The sequence below is a fragment of the Gavia stellata genome, chromosome Z, assembly GCF_030936135.1.
Source record: "Gavia stellata isolate bGavSte3 chromosome Z, bGavSte3.hap2, whole genome shotgun sequence".
Classification (NCBI taxonomy): Eukaryota; Metazoa; Chordata; class Aves; order Gaviiformes; family Gaviidae; genus Gavia; species Gavia stellata.
Genome location: NC_082637.1, coordinates 77,181,054 through 77,204,175, shown reverse-complemented (window position 1 = coordinate 77,204,175; position 23,122 = coordinate 77,181,054). Strand labels below are relative to the sequence as shown.

At 38.3% G+C, this 23,122-nt stretch overlaps 1 protein-coding gene across 1 annotated transcript in view; it reads left to right on the top strand.

Moving 5' to 3' along the window:
- The first annotated feature begins 12,855 nt into the window (after window positions 1-12,855).
- The window catches only part of LOC104260289 (atrial natriuretic peptide receptor 1), a 34,691-nt gene continuing 24,424 nt past the window's right edge, over window positions 12,856-23,122 (top strand). Inside the window, exons 1-6 of the mRNA XM_009815962.1 lie at window positions 12,856-12,909; window positions 13,917-14,013; window positions 16,725-16,857; window positions 19,272-19,395; window positions 21,396-21,500; window positions 22,122-22,224. Coding sequence (XP_009814264.1) covers window positions 12,856-12,909; window positions 13,917-14,013; window positions 16,725-16,857; window positions 19,272-19,395; window positions 21,396-21,500; window positions 22,122-22,224 — 616 coding nt within the window. The remainder of the gene's footprint in view (window positions 12,910-13,916; window positions 14,014-16,724; window positions 16,858-19,271; window positions 19,396-21,395; window positions 21,501-22,121; window positions 22,225-23,122) is intronic.

Below are 23,122 nucleotides of genomic sequence, written 5' to 3'. Positions count from 1 at the left end.
ATACATAGCCATTTCTTAAAATTCATGAGGATTTCTTACCTCAACATTTTACTGCAGGAGTTATGCTGAACACTAAAGTTTTCATATGAATTTTAAAAATTTCGGTGTGCAAATACATGTTATAGTTATATACCATATCTCACCTCAGTTTGGAACTGAGAAGCCGGTACAGCTCTGCAGCAATCAAGCTCTCACCTTTGTAAAGAATTTTTTCTAATCTCTAGGTTGTTATTTAGTCAGTTACTTGCAGCCTTGTTTAAAAAATAGGAAAGCTGAAGATGAGCAAAGTTCAACAAATTACGCTAACGCAGAGCAGGTCTATGGCAGAGTTGGAACTGTTCCTCATGTCTGCTGGCCCACAATGTTACATTAGCACAATGCCATCTATATTTTTGAGCTAGATAAAGTCACAGAAGTAGCCCACCAAACCATTCAAAATCTGTTCATTTAAGGATATCAATCTCCTTTAGGTTTTCACTGGCAATGCCATCCTTGGAGCATTTTAGTTTCAATCACCTGAGTCAGTGATAACAGCCTGTGGACTGACGTGCTGTTCCCCACCTCTGTTTCTTTCTTGTAAGGAGTTTTGGTCTGTTACCGTCAAAGGCTTCTCTTAGTTATAAACTCTGACAGACACCTCAAGTGAGACCAGGATATGAAATTTTTAAGACTCGAGCTTTTGAAATGGCAGCTCCAGAGATTAAAATACCTGGGTCTTTTAGTTAGAAAGAAAAAGTTAAGCGTGTATGCACGGATTAAAAAATAGCTTTGCTTTGCAAGAGCATTGAGTAGGTCTCCTACTTGTGGTAAATCAGGATCCATTAATTATGAGGCATGTAAGAGTCCTATTTTAAGCAACCATCAAAAGTTTATGTTAAATGTCTGCATGAGTGCTGTAAACTGCCTCCTTGGCATTGTCTCAGAAGGGATTCAGTAAAATTGTACTGCTTTATAAGCACTTAATTGTGCCGAGAGGTGGAACATGGCATAACACAGTTTCAATAGCAGCCAAATTATTAATCCCTCCATGTACTGTTGTTTTCTGCAATTAAATGTGGTGAGACTGGGCTTTTTTTTTTCCTGTGGGACAAAGGGGTTTGTCTGGTTTTTTTCGTTCTGATGCTCTAGGAGCTTCAAAGTAGATAATATAGGGTCACCACCTTACTGCCTCTTCTAGTTACTGACAATGCCCTCAGTTTTTGAGGTACCCCAGCACTTTCTAGGTCCTCTGTAAATTCACTTTCCAATAAAGAGAAAGTCAGACAAATATGATCCTTCCACTAGTCCCCATCTCCTAGAACTAATTTTCCTTTTTTTTTTTTCCGAAAATAGCTCTTAGAATAAGTGCTGCTGACAATCTTTTAAGCAGGTTAAATATCTCTCTCTCTTTTAGCTTTAAATGAAACAGTTAAAAAACAAGGTGTAAATGAAATTTGAAAAACCTAAGCTGAAAACTGAGTTCTTTTAAAAATATATTACATCCTCCAAAGAAAAGGTGTTTAAGCTAGAGATAGAAAAATACTGGCAAATGGATTTTATGAATATCTTTTTAACAAATTTTAAATGAAGGTGAAAAAAATGCTGAGAAGAAAATTGAGTTAATCCTGGCAATTGAGATTGGCTATATTTTTTCCATAATTTAGCAGAGTAATAAAGTCCAACTGCTATTAAAAAAAAAGAAGTTCGAAAGTCCTGAAATAATTATAGTGCCACAATGATGCATTCTGGGACAGCTTTGACAAAACTTATTAGCTCATGTAGTGGGAAACCATTCTGAAAGAAATTGCGTGAAATATTTTTTGGTGTGCTGACTGCCTATTGCAGTCTAGAGAGGGAGAAATTCAGGTTACGGTTCTGCAGCCAACACTAATTCAAGGCTTGTGAACCCAATAGAAAAATACAAAAACTTACTTAGGAGTTTCTCCATTCTGATTTACCCACATCTTATAAATCTACTGCTGTAATACAAATTTGTTCCTTATATCTATTTCCTTTCATTCAACACTGTAACAAAGCCAGAATAAAAAACTTGTTTCTAAAGAATTCACCTTCTTGGTGGTGTTTCTTTTTATGGCTCTAACAATCAGTATTTTTTCCTCTAACAAGTGAGACATGATTCACCACTGAGGCAGAATCGAGATTCTCCAGTGGACAGTAAATGAATGTCACATATACAGAATTATGTTTGTGATTCCTGCTGTCCTAGGACTAAAGGAGTTAAATGAGTATATTATTGAACTAACTAAAAGTAAGTATTAATAGAAGAGCAACATCTTGGCTAATGAAAACACCACAAAAAAAAAAAAAAAAGAGAATATGTTAAGAATTGTAACATTTACCCTGGCTAAATCCAAATTAGTGGGCATTCAAAAAATTATTACAGAAAATTGGTGAAGATATATCTGTAAAAATGTTGCATTACCAGAGTTCCCCACGGTGACACATTAATTATGCATGGTCATTATGATCTTTATTTACAGTTTTGATTTTTCTTTACAGATCAGGTAGTAACTTGCATTGCTCTTTTGCTGTTGTGTCTAAATATCCCTGGTGTGAATCTGGATCTTTCTCTTCCATTCTGAAACCAAATCCCTTAGTAAGAATACAAGGCACAGGCAGAGCTAGGGATTTGTAAATACATGTAAAAAATCTATATTATATATGTGACTATAATTTCTTTTACCCATAAGAAAACATATTTTGCACAGCATTGTTTAAAACACATTTAAATAATACAAGTTGCTTACTTGGATTATGGCAGTTTACTCTGAGAACTGAGACTTCTGTTCTGTCAAGTGTCTTTTTCACTATTTCTTGTAGATCTCAGACAAGGCAGTCCTTTCAGCACACCCTAAAGAAAAATGGAGACTCTGCATTCACTACAGAAGGCAGCAGTAACAAATATTGATGACAGTGCTCATGTGAGACAGAGAAGATGCCCTCAATGGCATCAGAGGGTAAGTCCAGACGTGCTTGGTTCTTGTCATTGTTCATTTCATACATCTAATGAAGTGTAAATACATATCTCACAATTCTGAATAGCACTTCCCCATTCTTCCCTAGCAACTGAGACTCATTCTTCCTTTAAGGTCCTTTTGCCCCTCTCAACTAAATCAGACCAAACTGGTATTGACACCCTTTGTTAGGGAGGGCTAGTAGACCCTGCACCTGTAGCTACTTCCTTGCTTGCCTGTCAAGTGTTATTCTGCTCGAATTCTCATTGCCATCTCCCAGTACTTATGAAATCACAGGTCCATCTTGCAGTCTCTACTGCAGTGGCCAGCATTCAGCAAATCTGTTGCCTCTCAGCTAGTTTCATCTAGCAATCAGGCTTTCCAGTCAGGAAAAAGTGGACAGCATAACAGAGCAGTTGGAGTATATCTGCATCCCATCAAGGTCACTTTCAGCCCGGAAATCCAGTGAAACACATTTGTTCAACACAGAGGTACAAGCACTTCCTCACTGTGTGATACAGGGCACACATAAACCATTGTCCTCACAGCTCTGGTCTTTGATCCTTCCTGCTACTCTTTACTTTGCTTGCTGTCCTGCATAGTCCTTGCTCTGCTCCTTACTCCTTTAACAACAAACATTTTGGCTATTTAAATTCTTTTAGAATGCATATAGCCTATAGGACTCCACAGAGTCCTGTTGGTCATACAAGTCCAGGCAACTCTGAAAGAAGTTCTCTTTTTCTTCTTTCTTCTTCCAAGGCTTTAACATTTATACCCCAAAACTTTTCCTTGGGCAGACTTACCAAAGCTGGTTAACCCAGGTTTCTGTGCACAGTTACAATATATACATTGCAATACTCCATATATTGTGTGAGTATATTATATGATTCTCTTACATTTCATGACTTCTTTTTTAAACAAAAGTGCCTCCCAAGCACACAGGAAAGGAGTGAGAGATGTTGCTTCTTGAGAAAGTCAGTCTGGTCCCCTGGCTACATGCTGTGAACATACAGTAATACAGTGAAATGGTGCTGCTAATGATAGGTCATGTTCATTCCATGGTTGGAAGTGAAAGTGATCTCAGACTGCTTTTAAGAGAGTAAAGAATCCTCTGTGGGACCAGAAAGATCAGATTTTAAATATATCCTAGTCATAATACACAGAGATATATTTGTTCCACAAAAGCTCACTAACTCAGTTAGATTTGTGGGGGTGTTTGAAGCAGAACAAGGTGTAAGTTGGTTTAAGAACCAAACTTATGTGCTGGGTATTTATTGAACCACTGGTACATGAGAGGAAACAAAAATAACCACTGAATTATTTAAGAGAATGATCCACTTGTGTTTAACCAAAGCCACACAAGTAATCTTCTCTTCAGCTTTATGCTAGCCATAGCTCCCCAATGGAATTTCAATTTATATCTCTTACATAATCAGAGCACACTTTTGGGGAGAATTTGACCCTGAGGGAGGCAGGAGGACTGGAGAGACTTGCTAATAGTGATGTGGTAAAAATAGTCTTTTCATAAGCCCTGCATGAAGCACGGAGACTGCCTTGAAACATCCCCTAGCTAGTATCAGAAATAGCTGAGCCAGAGATGAAAAGTATCCTTCTGCTCAAATGTAAAGGAAAAAAAAACCCCTAAGATATTCTATAATAGTCTTCATGAGTCACTCCAATGTGCTAATGAGTTCATCACAAGCCACGATTTAAAATGGCATCCCTTTATCACCAGCACAGGAGCACACTAGTTTCCTGGACATTCAGGTTCTCATGCACCCCTTCTCTCCTTCAATGTGGAATATACTAACATCAGTCTCATTGCAGGGTCTGTAGAAATCAGTCCTCACAGCCCAGGTGTTTATTCACAGAAAGAAAAGTGAATAAGTCTCATGATCCCTGAGAAGCAGCACTTTCTCCAGGAGTTGGGAGAAGAGCAATTTCTTTCCTGGTTTTGCATATACAGCATATCTAGTTTCCCTACCCTTTCTGCAGGTAGTCTGGCTCTTTAATCCTCTGTTGTCTGACAATGGTAGGACATTTGTCCTACTTCATGCTTGGAGGGCTAAGTATTTTGTGTATCGTTCTTCCAAATTAATTACTTGCATCTCTAAACTTTCCCATCAAGTATGGAGCTGCTTATCCAGCTTCCATGGGATGTAAGGAAGGCACTAATAAAATGGGGTTTTCTTCCCACTGAATTACAGAGAAAAAAATAGATACAAGTTAAAAGTCATCTCCTATTAATGGGATAAGCACCTGGGGCATGAGGAGAGGACACACCTAGTCTTTTTTATGACTAGGGAAAGAATGATATTATGAACTGACGTAACGATTGGTAGTGGTCAAGCATTAACAAAAAGCTTTCATTGTTAAGAAATTAAAGTGCCTGTATAAATTTTATAAAAATCTCTAAAACCACAGTCAGTCTGAAGCAGATATTTTGAAGTGGAAATGTGCCTGGAAATCAAACTAAATCAATGATAATACTGTTCATGTAAAAATACTATAGAAACCCCAGAAAATCCCAAGATACTGATGTCTGTGTTTGAAGTTAACTATGCATAGAATTCTGTCCTGATAATTACCTACTTACTATGAAAACAATTTCTTGCTTGTTTGTAAAGAGTAAATCCTTTACAATAATCCATACTTGCAATTAGAAACAGTTTAGTAAAAGATGCTGTAGAGAGTTATCTCTACAAGGTTTCAAGCAAAGCATTTACATTTTCCTTTCTGGGTAGAATTTTGCTTTATTGCATATGTACTCCTGACCTTTTTTTTCTTTTTTTCTTTTTTACTGCAGCATTACAGCTGAGGTGTCCTTGTCAGCGAGCAGCAAGGTCAGCGTGCTCCACAAGGCAGGGAGATCCAGGAGCCAAGGGTGACAGCAAGGCAGGCAGAGCACTGTCACCCCAAACAGAGCCCACGTCTACAGTGCCTGAAGAGGGCAAGCATGGTAGGTCTGGAGATAGTGAAGAGTGTCTGCCAAAAATGGAGATTCACAGATGAGTCCATGGTGATGAGACAGGAGGTCAAGCCAAGAAGTCAAATCCACGTGTCAGGGTCAGGATTCAGATCGACAGGGTGCCTGGCCAGGTATAGGCATAGGTGCAATGTAGGTCTGGCAGAAAACAAGTGTGAGAGCCCAGCCTAAAAGCAGCTCTGAGAGGAAGGTGAAGACCCCCTGCAAGGGCTTCTTAGGCAGCTCTCCTTCACATAGCTTCAAGGCTGAAAAGCTGCACTATCAGTGTTGGCCCTGAGACCAGGCAGCATAGCTTCCAGGAGAGAGGGGTATGCTCAGGGCCTTGATAGCCAGTGTTAGGATTGTGAGTGTTTCCTTTTATTACTCACTGTACACATACTTACACAAAAAATAGAGATTTTTCCAAGAAGTAAGTGGTAGTAAACCATGGGGAGATTTAGTAGGCATCAGGCCTCTGGCTGCTATTGATGTCTTTGAGAATCTCCTGCTTTTGGAAGTTTAAAAACCAAGGAATTATTATACAGGAATAAAATGATAAGGGAATTGAGGAGCCTGGAGGGAAGTGTAAGATGAGAAGACACAGCTCAACTCCTAACTAATATTTGTCAGAGCAGAGCAATGAAATAATTCATGGCAGAATTACACTGATACCCCATGCCTCTTGTTAACCAGACTGCACTAGAAACCATTAATGATAGCACTCTGGAGTGTGCTCTCTGAAGGGAGACAGATACCAAAAGACAGAAGAAAAAGCTAATTAGCTGGTAGCCCTAGGCAATACAAAAGTGAAATACTGGACTGACTTACTATGCCTACATTTCTCCTTGCAGTGTGTTCTCAAGTTATCCATTCTGGGACTACCATAACATTGGAAGAAGCAAAGACGTGTGCCAGGGATTTCTGTCAAAGTGAGGCTGAGCCCAAAATCAGGTGATACTTGCATGTGGCTACAAAAGGATACTTTCTTTTATCCCAACAGGTAAGTCACATCAAGTATTTAGGTTTCAAATTTGAAACAGTTTTCTTTTCTGTCTCTTCTCTGTCAGCATTTAAGCCACTGTTCCTTGTGTCAAAGCTACAGTGCAAATGGTAGATTGATCTCTGTTTGGGTGCTAAACATGACAGCAAAACAAGTTGCTGGCTCCCCAGTGTTTTCTGACAGAAGGAAGGCATGTCTGACTTTAGCAGAGAAAGTAACGTACCCAAAGAACCAGAGAATCCTGAATGGCAGAGAAATCTTTTCAGGTTCAGTAGCATCTGAAAATCCTCAGCTTCTCCCACTAGAGTAGTTCTGACAACTAGTCCGTCACAAAACAGTCTAAAAAATGGCATTATGCCAAACTGGACATTTACCAAGTTCACTCCACTTGAGGCACAGATTTAAAAAGCTCATTGACACGAAGCCTCCATCAGCAGATAGACTGAGATGTCAAACAAAGACTGTTTTTTACTTCTTTCTAGACATGTGACGTTTATTTTAATTACAGTATGAGAGTGGGCTCTTGATTACGATCCTGAGCTGCATTTGGGATCGCTGCTTTGCACCCAAAGATCCAAGGAGAAAGCGTTCATTCCCATGGTTGAAATATCTGTTCTGCTTAGACATACACATTTTGTTTAATCACTCTTTATTCCTGTATTATGTTGCTGAAACTAGGATAATTCTTTTTCCCTGTGAAAAAATGTGAGAATACATTTGTGTAAGGCATCTTGATACATAGTAACTGGCAGAAGCCAGAATGGTAAAGACTTCAAGAATGGAAAAATGTGTACACAGAGCATGCTAACTATTTTCTCTGTAGCTGGGATAACTACTGAACTGAAATTATAGCAAGATAGAAGCAGGTGGAACCACAGAGAAAACTTTCTAACAAGGAACGGTAGTGAAGTATTGGACTACGCCACAAAGGAAGGGATAGAGGCTTCACTGCTGAAGGTCATTAAAAACAGGTTAAACAAACACCTGTCCCGCCTGACATGCAGAAATGTTCACGACTTGGGAGAAGAAAATAGTTTGGACCTCTGTTTCACTTTGGGGCTAGTCCAGAGAGATGAGCTTCAGTTACAAAAGGCCAAGAGACCCCTGTCTCAGTGACCTCTCAGTGTCTCTTAGGAATTCGTGTGAGACCCTTGAAATGTGGAAGGAATTGTGGCTTAGAGGGTGTCTTCTTGGGGGGAGAAAGGGCGTGTGCAATGTCAATAAATGTGCAGTGCTAATGTGCATAAAAATATGGGCAGAAAGTCATTCAAGAATTTTGAAAAAAGCCATGAGTCATGCAGTGAGAAGTGAGGAGGAGAGGAAAAACCCATTAAGGCAAAATGCAGATTTCAGCTGAATGCTGCTACAACCAGTGGAATGACCAGTGGACCTTAAGAACATGATGCAGGTAAGAACAGAAATGTCCCTCAGCTGCCATCTGTCACTGACACCCAGATCCTCCACAGCAGATCTTAAGAGCAGCCAAGTTTGCTGTTCTTAAGCACTGCAGACATCTATAACATTTCTGCCTGTGTGGGAGGACTGAAAGATGGGAGGCATTTGAGAACATCAGTGATGTTCTGCTCACTTTCTTCCCAAACAGAAAACTCAAATTATTCTGTGCTGAACTGGGACCAACTCTTCTTAAACCTCTCAGGCAGTCATCCTATCAAATTGGAATTCATTCTCACATTCTCAGACTTGCTGAATGCCCTTTGAACAACTACAGCATTGACACACTGCATTATAGTAACAGAAACCCAATGATTTATTCAAGCAAATCCCTTGATGCAGAAATCTCTTTTAAGTTATGTACTTAGGCTAGGATTTTCTAAAGGTTAACCTGGATGACTTTGAAAGTGAAGTTCCTGTTGGCTTCTCTGATAACTGTGAGTTCAATTTTTCTTATCCAGTCCATTTAGAGGTTTTCAGTCATAATGTTATATCAAATTACTAAGACCAACAGCATTTTCAGCTAGAGAGAGAATCAGTTACCTGTTAGTTTTCTAGCTGTGAGTATTCTCCTTGTAAAATTCCAGATGTCATAATTCTTTCCACCTTCTCTTTAGAGATTGCTTTACATGATGAAGATCCTGGAATGTTGCTTTCCTTCCATAACAGCTCATGTACTGGTCAATCTTCTTCAACAGAACAAGCCTTCCTGTGATGCCCCATGAACTAGAGTGGACCTGAGCAATGCATCTGTAAAAGCATAAATTTGTTCAGCATTCCCACCAACTTGAGAGTCCAGTAAAGACTACCTGCCACCTTACCAATGAATACCATTTGCATTTTTGAGGTTTCTGTGAGTTTGTGAGGTATGTATAACATCGTAGATGGTAGTCAGAAGAAACAGTTTCTTAGCTGTATCTTTCAATGTCCATGATTACCTTTTTACAAAACTCTTTCTCTGATCTGTCATGCTTTCATACTGCCTCCCAGCTCTATTCTGTTGTGTAAACTATGTAACTGTTTGTTCCTTCTGCTGCAATTGAGTTGAACTGTCATCAAAGATTAATCATCTAACATTAACCTTTCAGATTTTTAGTAACAAATATGTTATTACCTCTTTTTTATTTTATGATTACGATTCTTTTAGCCCAAGGCCTGTTTCTTTGGAATTCTCTCAAACTTCCAATATTTGGGAGAGTGTGTGAGAGAAATGGAGAGATACTGTAAAGTTAAGGGATGGTGTGTGTCCAAGGCTCAGGAGCTTGCTTTCTGCTCTCCAGCATTTTACTAGACCCACATCTGTTGCCTGTTTAGCACTCCCAGCAAATTGACGGGAGTCAACACTTCTGAAGCTACTGATCTACTACAAAACTTATGACAATGCTTAGTCTTTTAATTAAATTACCAAGAATTTTGGAGAAAATCAGACATTGTTTTTTAATCTTGCTAATCCAGGCTCAGCTGAGGTCTGAGTCTCGCTAAACCACATGAACACACATATGTGTTACTTCAATAAGAGTTTGTAGTCAGAACAGGTGAGAAAAGGCAGGGGGTGGGAGGAAAAAAGACTGACCCAGTTAAAACTAATGCAGCATGATAATAATAATTTAAAAAGAGCAGTTGTAACCAGATCAGACTTTTCATCCAATTGTCCAGTTCATCTCATAAGTAGCAGAAAGCTTGGAGGACCAGCATCACAGGGAGAGCGCACAAGAAGCCCATGTTGGAAGTCCTCTTTTGACACATGTACTTGTTTGTGTCAATGTGGAATTACAAGACAAGATCAACACCCTTTGTCTGTGGGCCTGCATTATGTAGGATGTCAAAGCACTTTCTTCAGGCTAAAAATCCATAAACAAATGGTTATGGTGACCCAGTGGAGGTGTGATCACCTACTGTGCTGTGGTAACATGGCCATACGCCAGAGCCCTGGGAATTTCTTGTGGCTCTCCAACTCTGCTGTTGGGAAGGGGAGGGGTAGAAGGCCACTAGCTGCTGCCACCAAACTGCCAGGTGACAACCTGAGTTCAGGCAGGTTCTTAGCTACACTGCTCCTAAGGACTCCATTTGTGGCAGCTTCTGCATCAAGAGGAGGCTATCCTGAAACCGAACTGTGCATAGCGGGGACTCTGGCGTTATTCTGCAAAGAAACCACTAGAGGGAAGTGTCAGAGTGCTCTGGCCATGCCTGCTCACCACCTCTGCAATCACGGTGAATGTCGGAAGCTTTGCTGGGATCATAGAATCATGGAATCATTTAGGTTGGAAAACACCTTTAAGATCATCGTTATGATCCCAGTAAGAAAGTCACTGAGAGTCTGTGTCATTTAAAATGCTTTTTATTCTAGCTAACACTATAAAATGAGAATAGGATAGATAATCTTACATCCCTTTAGATGCCAGGAACCCGGAGTGGTGTAGCATTGAGCAGGATGCCAGTCCGTGTGCAGGATGAACGTACTCTGCATAGTGGAATTTTGTATTTCAAGAACGTAAGTTTTAACTTCTGATTTCACAAATGAGAACACAGTTCTGATAAATGGTATCTTTGGTATTCCATAATTTTGAAATTTCAAATGAGACCTGGTAGTGATTTTTTGAGATTGTATTTTGTTGAAAATAAGTGTCTTGCTAGAAAATTTAATCTAATTAAAAATGAAGTAGTTTAAACATCTCTATTTGAACTTCAGCTTGTTATCAAGACAAGAACCATCTGGAAAGTTTGAATGCCAGACTAGATAAATATTTTCAAGATGACCATCTCACTTTATTAAAATCTGTTTCTGATTTCCTTTATATACAGAGAGTTCTAGACAGATCTAAAGAATGTATTACTCACTAAGCTGTCAATCCTTTCTTTTTACCAAGGTTCATATATATATATATATATATATATATATATAAAAATAGTCCTCACTGGTTTTCTTTTTAAAATCTCCAGTGCTTAAATGTAGAGGTGGTAGTGTGCTTCTCAAATAGCTGGGATAGATTGTTAAATCAGATCATCACTAGCCGTTCCAATCCATCCATCTTTAATCCATGATTCCCAGACCAGCTTCTTGTACATGGCCACTCTCCAAGAATTCTGAATTTGGTGATAGGACTTGGTAGATACATAAAGGTAATGTATGATCTTTACAGTCCTTGAATCATGACATTAATGTCATGTGAATATTTGACAGTCCTATTAAAGAAAATCGGATCAGTCTGGTAATCTTCTGGCTGCTGTAGGGTCTAACAAGTTGTAATCCTTAGCTTCCCTGCCGGCAAATTCCTCATTAAGCACAAGGTATCCTAAAACAAATCACCAGTAAAACCTCTCCAAGATGATAATATATTTAGAGTTCTTTCAAGTAGATAATTCTAGCCAAGAAAAAAAAAGCATTTTTTTCTCTTCTCTTTCTACCATGTAGCCAAGCTAAAATACTCTAAAGGCTTCCATATATTGAAACCTATGTTTTGGCTGAAATGGTCATAGAGAAGCACGGGAAGACACAACACAAATGAAGTTTAGGATTTCACTACAAACATAAAATTCCAACCTAAAATGTTTGTATTAGTTTATACAAATATCTCTTTTATGAGTGTTTCCAAAGAGATTTTTTAATTGATCTATAACCCTTTCAAGATGAATGTGGGCACACATTGCATTTTTTTCATGCTATTTTGATGCAATAAATAGTGAAGTCCAAGCATTTTGACTAAGATTCTTAATGTCACTTTGGGCTGACAGCCAGAATTCCAGAGAAAACACAGGGAACTATTCAGGAGAGCTGAATCACAACTGAAGTTCTGTGTTGGCAGTGACTTCAACAAACAGAAATAGTCATGGACACATTTATGTCTTTATCGTACCAGCATGGCTAGGCAGAGGTCTATTTCACCTGTGTATGTAGCAGGACACTTCTCACGTAGAAGTTTTCCTACACGTCCAGGGACTGAGAAATTGAAGTCATAGGGTCTAATATAAGGCAGGTTGGAAGGAACCTCAGGAGATTACCTAGTCCAGCCTCTAATCTTACAGTTTACCTTACATAGGTGACCTTTTCTTGCCTTGGAGTTTATGCACCTCTCCTCCCTCAGGCCCAGCTATGTCTCTGTGTTTATTTCCACAGTATTGATTCATCTGCCTAAGGGTCAGATGCTACCCAAGTCCAACAAGGCAGTGAAATAAAATCCTCCCGTTGCTTTTCCAGCTTTGAACTGACAGACTTCAATCATCTGAGAACAGGGCTGCCCCTAAGACAAGTGACAATTTTTCAGAGGTTCAGCAGAGGTGCAGAGGGGTGTTTCCACCCTGCACCAAGAATTGGGGTGGGGGAGAAGAGCGAAGGAGGAGTCAGAACAGCTGCAGCAGCTGGAGTTGCCAGGTTCAGCTTGCCTAGCAACCCCTGCCCCTTCTTAGGCAAGGGCATCTAATTCAGTAGCAACAGCAACATCAGAAGCAGCCCTGACACTTGGTGAGTTGGGTGCATGTTAGGGAACATGAGAGCTGTCAAAACACCAGCCTTAGGGCTCCGAAGCCTGCTCAGTTTATTGGTAGGTAAACTACATAGATTCGCTTACCAGAACTTATTCCTGTGGTCTGTGCATACCGAAAGAACTGTAAATGGCTTATTGCAGTGAGACAGCTCTTTATACCAGGCAGTTGTTGAATGTTATTTTAGTAATGTAGATAAGAAGAGTAATAGAGGAATATACTGGAAAAATCAGTTATATAATTCTATCTTATTCCATGAATACTGTGATAAGTAAGTGTCTAATCCAGTAGATGATTATCCTCCAATAATATATAGAAGAATAATAGCAGATTATATGAATAGAAACTATTATATTTTACTAGAAGTGGAATAAGACCAGGGTGCATTATCATAAAATATTCTGTTCATATATACGCAAGCGTGTATATTTTATTACATGATTAATATATCTATTATAATGTATAATATATGTACAGGTATAATGTATATTCTGCTACTGTTGCAATTCAATCTGTATGCTATTATGATGCTGTATTCTACCTGTAATAGGCTTATGTAATCTTAATGTAATCTATAGTTATGTGTTTTAACAATTATGTAATTAACAGTTGTATCATGTTATTAAAGGTATAACAAAAAATTACTCATTCAAACAGTTTAGGTGTAAAAGTTTAAAAGAAACTGAGCAGTTTTGAGTAGGGGGGTGCCATTTTAAAATCAAACAAAAAACCTCTTTAAATCAAATGTCTCTCTGCATATGGTCCTAGAACCACCTGCTCTTTGTAGAGAACACCTTCTGCAAGAGAGGGATTTGTTAGGTCCCCTCATTGTTTCATGGCTGGTTTCTGGATAGATCAAAATAATATACTGTTCAAGTTTGTATACCCCTAGGAAGCTATCATTTTTTTGCTCCAAAAGTTGAAGAGAGCAAAATATACCAGTCTACCTTTCTGCATTTGGTTTGACTTCTTTAGAAGAAGTATAAACTTTGGAGATGGAACTCATCCTTCCCCTGTTCCCATACCGCCTTTTTTGGAGTCTATTCATATGCTTTTTTTCTGGCAGGTGATATTAGTGGAGGGATGGCATGATTTAGATAACAAAGACTATGACTGTTGGCCCCTGGAAAAACCAGATGAGTATAACATGGTGGACTGTGGAGGTAAGTGAGTCTTAAAGCTTCTGAAGAAAGGTCATCTCTTGCTTGGGGAATAGTTGAAAACCCAAAATTGAAGTACTCAGAATAATACCTAACTCATGACGAATGTTATGCATGGTGGAAAACATCTGAGTCAGTGACAACCTCTCTTTCTAGATAAATAAGTGAAAGAAAACAATCAAAAGATACTTCAGAACAATTATTTGTCCAATATTCATTGGTTCCAAAAGAAAAAGTAATAGCAACAGCTGAATCCCTTCCCCCAGAAAGAAACTGTAAAAATATTATTTTTTATTAGAAAACCAAATGCAACTTAATCCAAACAAAGCAGGCAGGCAACTCTGCATTGCAGCAAATTCTGTTGAGTCATTGCTGAAATTTTGTAGTGTCAGTTCAAAAGTGGACTGTGTTTAAACCCTCCAGCCAGTAAGCAAAATCACTGATTCTACATGTCATGCTTTTCCACCTTGCTCAAAACTGTGTACCATGAGTACTTCAAAAGAATTTTAGATCTTTAACCACTTACTCCACTCAGTTTTGAAATGAATTTACGTGATGAGATAATAAAAAACAGAACAATTTTTTATGTTGGAAATTGGTTTGTTTAGATTGAAAAATAATTAAAGAGCAACTGAAATACGGGAAATTAAATTTAAATAGAAGAAAAATATTTTATATTGTAGGGGTGATCAAACAGTAGAACAGGTTGCCCAGAAAGGTTGTGGTTTCTCTATCTTTGGAGATTTTCAAAACCCAGCTAGATAAAATCTAGAGCAACCTGCTTTAGGTGACCCTGACTTGAGCAACACAGAGTTGGACCAAATGATTTCCAGAGGTGCCTTCCAATTTCAGCTATTCTGTCATTTTGTGACTCTGTAACTGATAAATAACTGATGTAAAGGAACACTTTTGTTTATGTTGTAAAAGAAAAGACCAGAGACAATGTGTTTCAATAGGGTTTTTAGAAAAAACAAGAACACCTGAGAAACTAATACTCATAAAACACTCCAGGAAATATACTGCTGGGTCACACTTTGAGCCCAATATTAAGTTAAATATTTTCCAAAGAGTTCAGTTGGAACAGTGAAATTCAAAGATGATCTCGATGATTGTCAGCTAAGACTTTCATCCCTGTATGAATTTACTATTGCATTCACATTGAAACAACTATTTATCAGAACAGATGACTTGTTTAAAGCTATTCTTTCTAATAAATCAAAGTGTGAACAGAGTACAAGGGAAATAAATATGAGTAGGTTGTTTAATTAACATATACCCTTTACAACCAGTTTTAGAATGAACTCCAAGCTGTATTCTGCCTTTCTCTGCAGTTCTTCCTTATCATTTTCTGGGCATTGATAAAAGCAAAGCAAGAGGCATACACCATAGGCTCATTGCTGTGGATTTAACACAAGATCTTCAAAGCATTTAGATGTGGGAGTATCTATTGTTGAAAGAAGAGCTTTGTTTACCTTTGTGAGGCCTTTAAAGGGAGCTAGAAAGTACTTTGACTGAAATTTATGCTGACATTTTGCCTTCATTCTCACACAATCGCTGAAGATCAGCTTTCTCTTACCTTTTAGTGTAAATCACACTAGCGGGTTTTTTTAAATCTTTGTGTTGTAGTTTCTCTCATAGTGTTAGCAATTTTAATGAGTGTTTACTTTTCAAGGGAGATATGAAATCAAGAGGCTATTTTACAATTTGCTTCTTTATATCTGAAAGGGAGTTATGTTTAGAGAAAAAATAGCAGCTTCACTAACAGTGCAAGTGAAGAATACACTTGTAAAAGCAACTCCAGAGTAATGAAAGAGTTTATAATTAAAAAAAAAAACACAACAAAAAAGTTAGGATCTTGTGAAGGGCAGGTTTACCCATCCTCTGCAGAAGGGATCTAAAACTTCCTGACAAACTGAGAGCTACACACTTGCAAGACGTAAGTCATTTGATGTGGTGCAAATTAAAACCTTCATCCAACAATACAGAAAGAGGTAGGTGAAGGGAGTGAGATTTTGATAGTTTTGTGTAAGAATATGGATTAAAAGCTTCTCCCACCTCTTATCTCGCTTCATTCCCAGGCTCAGAGCAGGTAATAAGGTGTCCCAGGGACAAGAGAGATGACCGGGATAAATCATCTTTCCCAGTAAGAGTGTGGAAATGGAAAATTATAGATGTCTGAGTAGCACTCCTTGCACTGTCCTCTGTTCTACATGTGATATGGTTTTATAAAATGAGAATGCTTTCTCAAATATATAATTATTAGTATATATAATTTATGTCTCATGAGGTTAAGGATTTTGACTGAATTTCATGTGTTCTAGAGTTGTCTGTTCTTCCATAATGAAGTGTGTGCCTCAGTAAAAGCAGCCAAGAATGAAGAACGGTGTTTATTGCCTGATCAAAGAGGAAAGCAAATATAGCAGGGAAGCAGCACTGCATTATACTGGGAGCAAAGTTACATTAGATAAGACGACTGCATTTTTTGTCATATTTTTCCAATTGCTTGATCTTTTCTAAGTGAGTGTCAGAATTGTTCAATTAATGTGCATTTGTGTTTACCTATACAGCCACTAAAATAGATGACTGTTTTGGGCTCATAAAAAGAAATAGGAACAATAGATGAAAATCACTACAAAAAAAGTTTTACATTTGTATGCATCTGTAAAGTAGAAAAGTATAGCAAATATTTTGGCCCACGATTGTGTTGTTTCTAGGCCTGGAGATGGCATGGGTGCAAAGGCCTCCAGAAAAGGCTGTGAGTGGGGAATTCTTCAATGTGACCTATGCAGTCTTCGCTTCAGATGGCTTTTATCAATATGCAGTGCAAAATGGAATCCTTTCTCACAGGTATTACCTCCTACAAAAATGCTTTCATTGTCATGAGTATGGGGGGATTCTGTGTGTACATTTTCAGTAACATAATTGGAACACATACTCCGTGTCTACCCGCTAATTCCTTGCATCTCTTGAGGTCTCTTATAGCTCTGTTTGCCCTGACATTTACCTCTCTGCAATGGCTTTGCTCTCAGAGCAGCCATCATGGCATGCTCGCCTGCGTGGTCAAGGGTAGGGCACATCATCCTGTATCTGCATTACTGTCTCAGTGCAACTCTGATCATCACTTCTTGCCTTCTCTACACAAGGAATTTACAACTGAAGTTTAAGTGCAAGTCCCAAACTAACTGTGTCCTATACTCATTTTAGTCGTAAGTGTGTTTGAAATGCACAACATGGATATGAAAAAGAGGCTGGCCTGACCCTGAATCCACTGAATTCAATGACAAACTTATTTTGTTTTCTCTGGGATTGAAATCAGTCCAAAAGCTTATATATCAACTCAGAGATTGTGCTGGTAACTGTAGACAACAGAGGTTAAATACAGAATGTTTATGTGTACAACTCCAGAGCACTAAAAGGCTAATACATCCCGATTTTACACTTTTGTCTGTACATAGCAGTTCTCCATCCATATACAGCAATGTCTAGAACAGAGGCTGCAGCTGTATGTCCCCACTTTCTGTGCTGTACTTGGTTAGTGTAAGAGATGTTTATGCAAAACCTCACATTTTTCTCTGCCAGTCTGAGTGTTCACATTGCAAAGTTCAGATTTTTTTTTTCATATTGAAAGATGACCTATAATCCATTTCCAGTGGCAAAAAGTTGTTATTGTATTTTGATCACCCGTGTACTATGGTTTTGTAAAATTTATCACATTTTCTGAAATTTATGGCCAGTAATATTTCCAAGAATTTAACCATAAAGCAGGTTTTTTTCACTGCTTGGAAATGAATCTGTTTTTCTAGTCTTTCGAGGGAGACCCACTTGCTTAAATCAGTAAGGAATTTGGAAAATTCTGCTCTTTGTTTACTTACATGTATCTTGCACGTAGAGACAGCTGGCAAATATTTAAAAAGAGAAATCTATGCTGCAGCTGTTTAAAGGGATCAAATTTGCACCTCATTTTATCTAGAAGACTATCTCGTTGGCTCTAAAGCTTACAGTGGTTGACCCAAATATGGCTGAGGCTGGCAAGTCAATGTATGGACATCAGCATAATTGGCTGAAGCCATGATGAAGATATTGAATAAAAAATATAGAATACGGTGTAAATTTTTAAAAGCGCCATAAAGACAAATGCATGATGTATTTAGGCACCAACTTGCTTAAGTATTTTTTTTAACTCCCAACATGGGGTCAAATGCCAATAAATTTTAAGATTTTATCTGTTTAGATGTCTTGGGGATTGACAAATCTGCTTATCTCAGGTTTCAAGTATGTCTATGCCTTTGTAAATCTGGCCATCAATACAATCTATGTCAAACTGATCCCCTGTGTTTGTGTTTGTTCTTTATAATACAATCTTCTGTCTTAATTCTACTCATTACTGGCTAGTTCTTCTTTCATAAAAAACAAACTGAAAAATAAATCCTGGTGTTTTGGCATTGCTTTATAGACATCTATCACAAGTGCCTAACATTTAAACTAAACCCTACTACTAAATCTGGCTATATCTACTGAGTAAACCATATTTGCAGAAAATGATTTTAGTTTAAAGCAAAATTTATTAGGGCAATAACTGACTGAAAACATAACTGAGGAAACAGTGGGAAAAAGTGTTGCATTACACATCTCCAGGTAACTACATTTGTCTTTCAGGGGTGAACTTTCAAAAGACCCACCTTGTTTTGCAGAACAGTCTATTCATAAAGTCCACTTTTTGCTCTAAATTTTTGGTTTGGGGAATTGTATCTGATATTATGGTCCAATATAGTTATTTTCCTTGGCTGTTTGGGTTGTGGAGTGAAGACTGGAGCTGAATGATATGTATGAATCACATGCATAGATGAAGGTATATAATTAAAAACACTGAGAATGAAAGTATCCAGGGACACATATTTCTGAGAGTGGAAGTAGAGTAATGTGCCACTTGTAGCTGTGCCAAGTAATCTCGAGTCATGAAGTCAGTCTGGGGAGAGAAGTCGATGTTGGTATCTGCTTGCAGCATAGTATCTGCCAGAATTCCCTACCACGTGGCAGTAGACAGTGGTCCAGCTGACAGCAATCTTCATTGCTGTAGGAGTGCTTCAAGCAGAAGCAAAACAAAAGAGAAAGAAACAGTATAACAGTGTTTATTTCACTCCATATGGTTTTGCTGCTAATTTTTCTGTGCAGGATAAAGAACAGGCTCTCATGTGCTTGTTGCAATTCTGGGGAATGAGGAATGGATGTAAAATTTCTCTCGTTCTCTGCTGTTTGGCTAGCAATGCTACTGCTGCGAAGGAATTCTGTGAGGATCATGAATGCCCTGCCAGCTGGAAAGATGCAAACGGGGAGAACTGCTGTGTCTACCATGCCAACATTCACTCCTGTCCTTTGGCCTTCATGGTTGGTATAACAGTGCAGCATCATGTGCTCTGTTCTTGCTACTGGATGAGACATCATTGAAATAACCAGGTTCAAGTTTATGAAGTCTTTCTGTGCTTACAATTAGATCAAATCTATAGTTCACTAAAACCACTGTGGAGATATCTGTCAGTTTTAGAATTTTTTGCATTGGATGCTGAGGCTGCAAAGCAAATAGCTGGATTTTTGGACAAGGCAGTATTCAGAATCTGTCATTATATTTAATGGGGCCAGTTTCATCTGTCTGAGATTACTCGACTCAAATCTCTGCACAGTCAATAGAGAAAGAAAGACAGATGATTTAATTCTAAAGTAAGCATGGTGAATTGTCAGTTGGAGGTGTTACTGTCTCTGCAGCTTACAGAGGGACCCTGAATGATTTGCTTGAATTACTGAAGTTGAGTGGGGTGAGTATCACTGGTTGTGACTTGTAGACTGAAGCCTGTATACACATGTCCTGAGAAAGAATGATTTTTCTGTATTGGATCAGAGCAAAAAAGGGAATCCAAATACAGGATAACAAAATTTGTTCATGCACTGTAAGCAGGTTCCATTCTTAACTTGTCTGCTTGTCTCTTTATAAGAGTGAATTGAATGAATATTTAAAGTTCTGACTCTAACAAGACAGTTTGGGACACTTTTTTTTTTTCTTTTTTTATCTGTAAGGTAAGCCTTACCCTACATAATGACCTTCCTGCAGTTGCCCAGTCTTTCTAGTTGATCTCCCTTCTGGCAATCTGACACATTCTTCGTAATCAAAGATGATGTGATAGAAAACCTAGTCTACACATCTTGCAGCTATTTCATGTACCCTTCTGTGTGAAGGCTTGATGTCTCCACAAGAGCTCTAGCTTACCTCTTGGCAGTCCCTTCCTAAGGAGTTGTTTTATTAATGACTCCCTGGGGGCCTTAGCTGATACCAGGACTTTGGCTTAAAAGTTCTGGTTCCCTGCTGGAACCATCACATCAAAACTTTTGTCTAGAGCCATAGTAAAGAGCTTCAACATCCCACCGCTGTGGTGACCTTGCTGTTATTTCTTATTTTCACAATTATCTCTGCTTGAAATTAAGGTGTGGAAAAGGTGAAAGCATGTAGCCAAAGTGCGTCATCTGGCTTCCTTGTACTGTAAATATTTTAGTTCCTGCTTAGAAGAAGTCTAAGCAGGTTGACTGCCTTACAGCAAGAAGGTCATGAGTATCATTGCATAAGATCGAACATACACTGCAAAGCAAGCTTTTTCCATTATTCGAAAGGAAGTTTTGTTGCTTTTTTTTTTTTTTTGCAGTTTCATGACTTTTAAAACATTTTATCTTTATTAATATGAACTCCATTTCTTTTGATTTGGTATATGTCTTACAGTGCATTGAAAGAAGAGCCTGAAGAAATATCTGGAGTTAGAAGACAGACTTAATCCTTTCAAACAAACAAACAAATGCAAGATCTTCAGACAGACAAAATAATCCTCTATGGTTGCAATTGCTGGGAGATTTACATCTTAACAGCTTTACTGAGAAGTGCTCTGCAAACAGGCAGAGAAGACATGCCTTCCTTCCTCATTAGAGAAAAAAAACCCTGCTATATCAAAAGTGAAACTGCAATTAAAAAAGCCCTTTAGAAAAAGATAAAAAGTGGGATATGATTCTTTTTCTGGTTCTAATACAGCAAATCCTGAAAAAGTGTATTAGCTTCATAGAATTACTGCAGCTAAAATTTGGGACCACATTTTGCCTCATGTATTTTAGAAAATAACTATATTTGTGAGATTTTAACTCAGTATAGGCACAATTGCTTCTCTCTTATTTTATCTTTTATTTTATCACAGAACAGTGTTGCTTGTGCTTTGGCATTTTAATAGTTTGGTTATAAAATATCACTTTATTTGCTGTTAGAGAACACAAGTCATTTTAAGAAAGTAAAAGAGGAGGAGCTAGGATTTTCATTGTGTCATGGTTTACTGACATAACCAATTTGTCTGATAAAGGGTAGAGGAGGAATATGTGGTCCGTGGATCCCAGATGATGGCCAGATATTTACTCACACTTTGTCTACAGCTGGCAAAATGAGCCAAAGAAACTGGACTGCCAAGGTAAGGTGTATTTACTGCAGACAGGATTTTTCCTGGTTTGCTGTTTTCAAAGATTACTTGCTAGTAGTTTAGTGCAGTTCATGTACATGTTCCCCATCTTATTTATCTGTCAGTGTTATGTAAGTGACACTTATGGCTAAGTAATATCAATTCCCAAGTGACTTGACTTGGAAGTAACAGCTTTTCACACTACTACTCCTTGGGTAGTTAGTAGAAGTAATGGGGATGGGAGGGAAGAAAATAGACTAATCTGCCCATTTAAGGCCTACACTAACAATATATTACACTACTGACTGGACTGTGTTGCAGGCTAATAGGGTGATTAGGGGGCTTCTACCCAGCAGAAGTAACAGGGAAGCAAACATGGCAGAATGCATAAGCTGATAGTGCTGCTTGGTGAAAACAATACACACCAGAAGGGGAATCAGACATGCCTTTCTCACAAGAGTTGTCTCTCTTGCTTCTGTTTGTCTACCCAGTCAAGGACACCTGTCCTTCCTGATTCTGAAAAAATGCATGCATTCTTTCGCAAGACACCGCAATTGGACCATTGTTGTCATAACAGCCAACTGTATGCAAGTGAAGTTTTGATGCATGCTGCTTTGTTCACTTGTTCGGCAGGTTGTTTTAGTTCATGTGGGTGTGACTTCTCTCATTGCACACATCAGAGTTGGGAGAATGCAAGTTGCTCTGGAAGCAAAAACCACAGTCCTTCCTGCAGTAGGTATGATATAAAATGGAGATGTGAGGGAATTGCTTATTTACTGCAAATCTTAATGCTGTTATCATTCATGCATGGTTACCAAGAGCAAAAGGGACTCCTACCCTCCCTTACCATTGAAAACACATAAAAGTCTTCCTAAAATTCTTCTTCACATAACACTGAACATCTTAAAAAGTGTTTGAGCTTCTAACCTGTGTATGGATCTAGAACAGTAGGAAGCCACTCTTGTCAAATACGTAAAGTCAAATACCATAACCAAAGGCTTCAGGTACTACAAGGCTTGTCTGCAGCTGATGGGCATGTGTTAATATTCTTCCAGCTAGTATGTTGTGAGGATCTGGACACTCTTCATCTGCAAGGGAGCAGACTAGCCTTAAGCATATTGGAAAAGTAGAAACCCATCTTGGTTCCCTTGTTCGTATTAAAAATTCAGTTGCTCCCAAAGGAGTCAGTCTTTCATTCACTTTAGTATAGCTGTATGCAGGGAAGCAGAAATAACTGTAACAATTCTCTTAGCAATGTAAAATTTAAAAAGTGGACTTTATTTAATGAACACACAACCTGAGGAAAAATATTGGGTAAAATAGGAATGGCCTCACAGTACTCTTGTTAGCGACTCTTCTGGGATTTTGAGAATATATTTCCCAATGTTATGAAAACAAAAAAAGAACCAAAGCAACTCTAGTGTGGATGGACATATTTAACTATAGAAATTGTTATTCATTTCAAGACAGCTGCAGCTGAGCTTTCCAGGAAACTTACAATTTATCAGAAAAGAAATTTAAAAAATGCAGCTCTACCCCTGAGGCAGAAAGTGACTTCTGTGATTATCATGGTATTATACTGGAATCAAATGGATTGAGGCAGAATTATTACTGAGCAGTGGATTTTGTTTTGT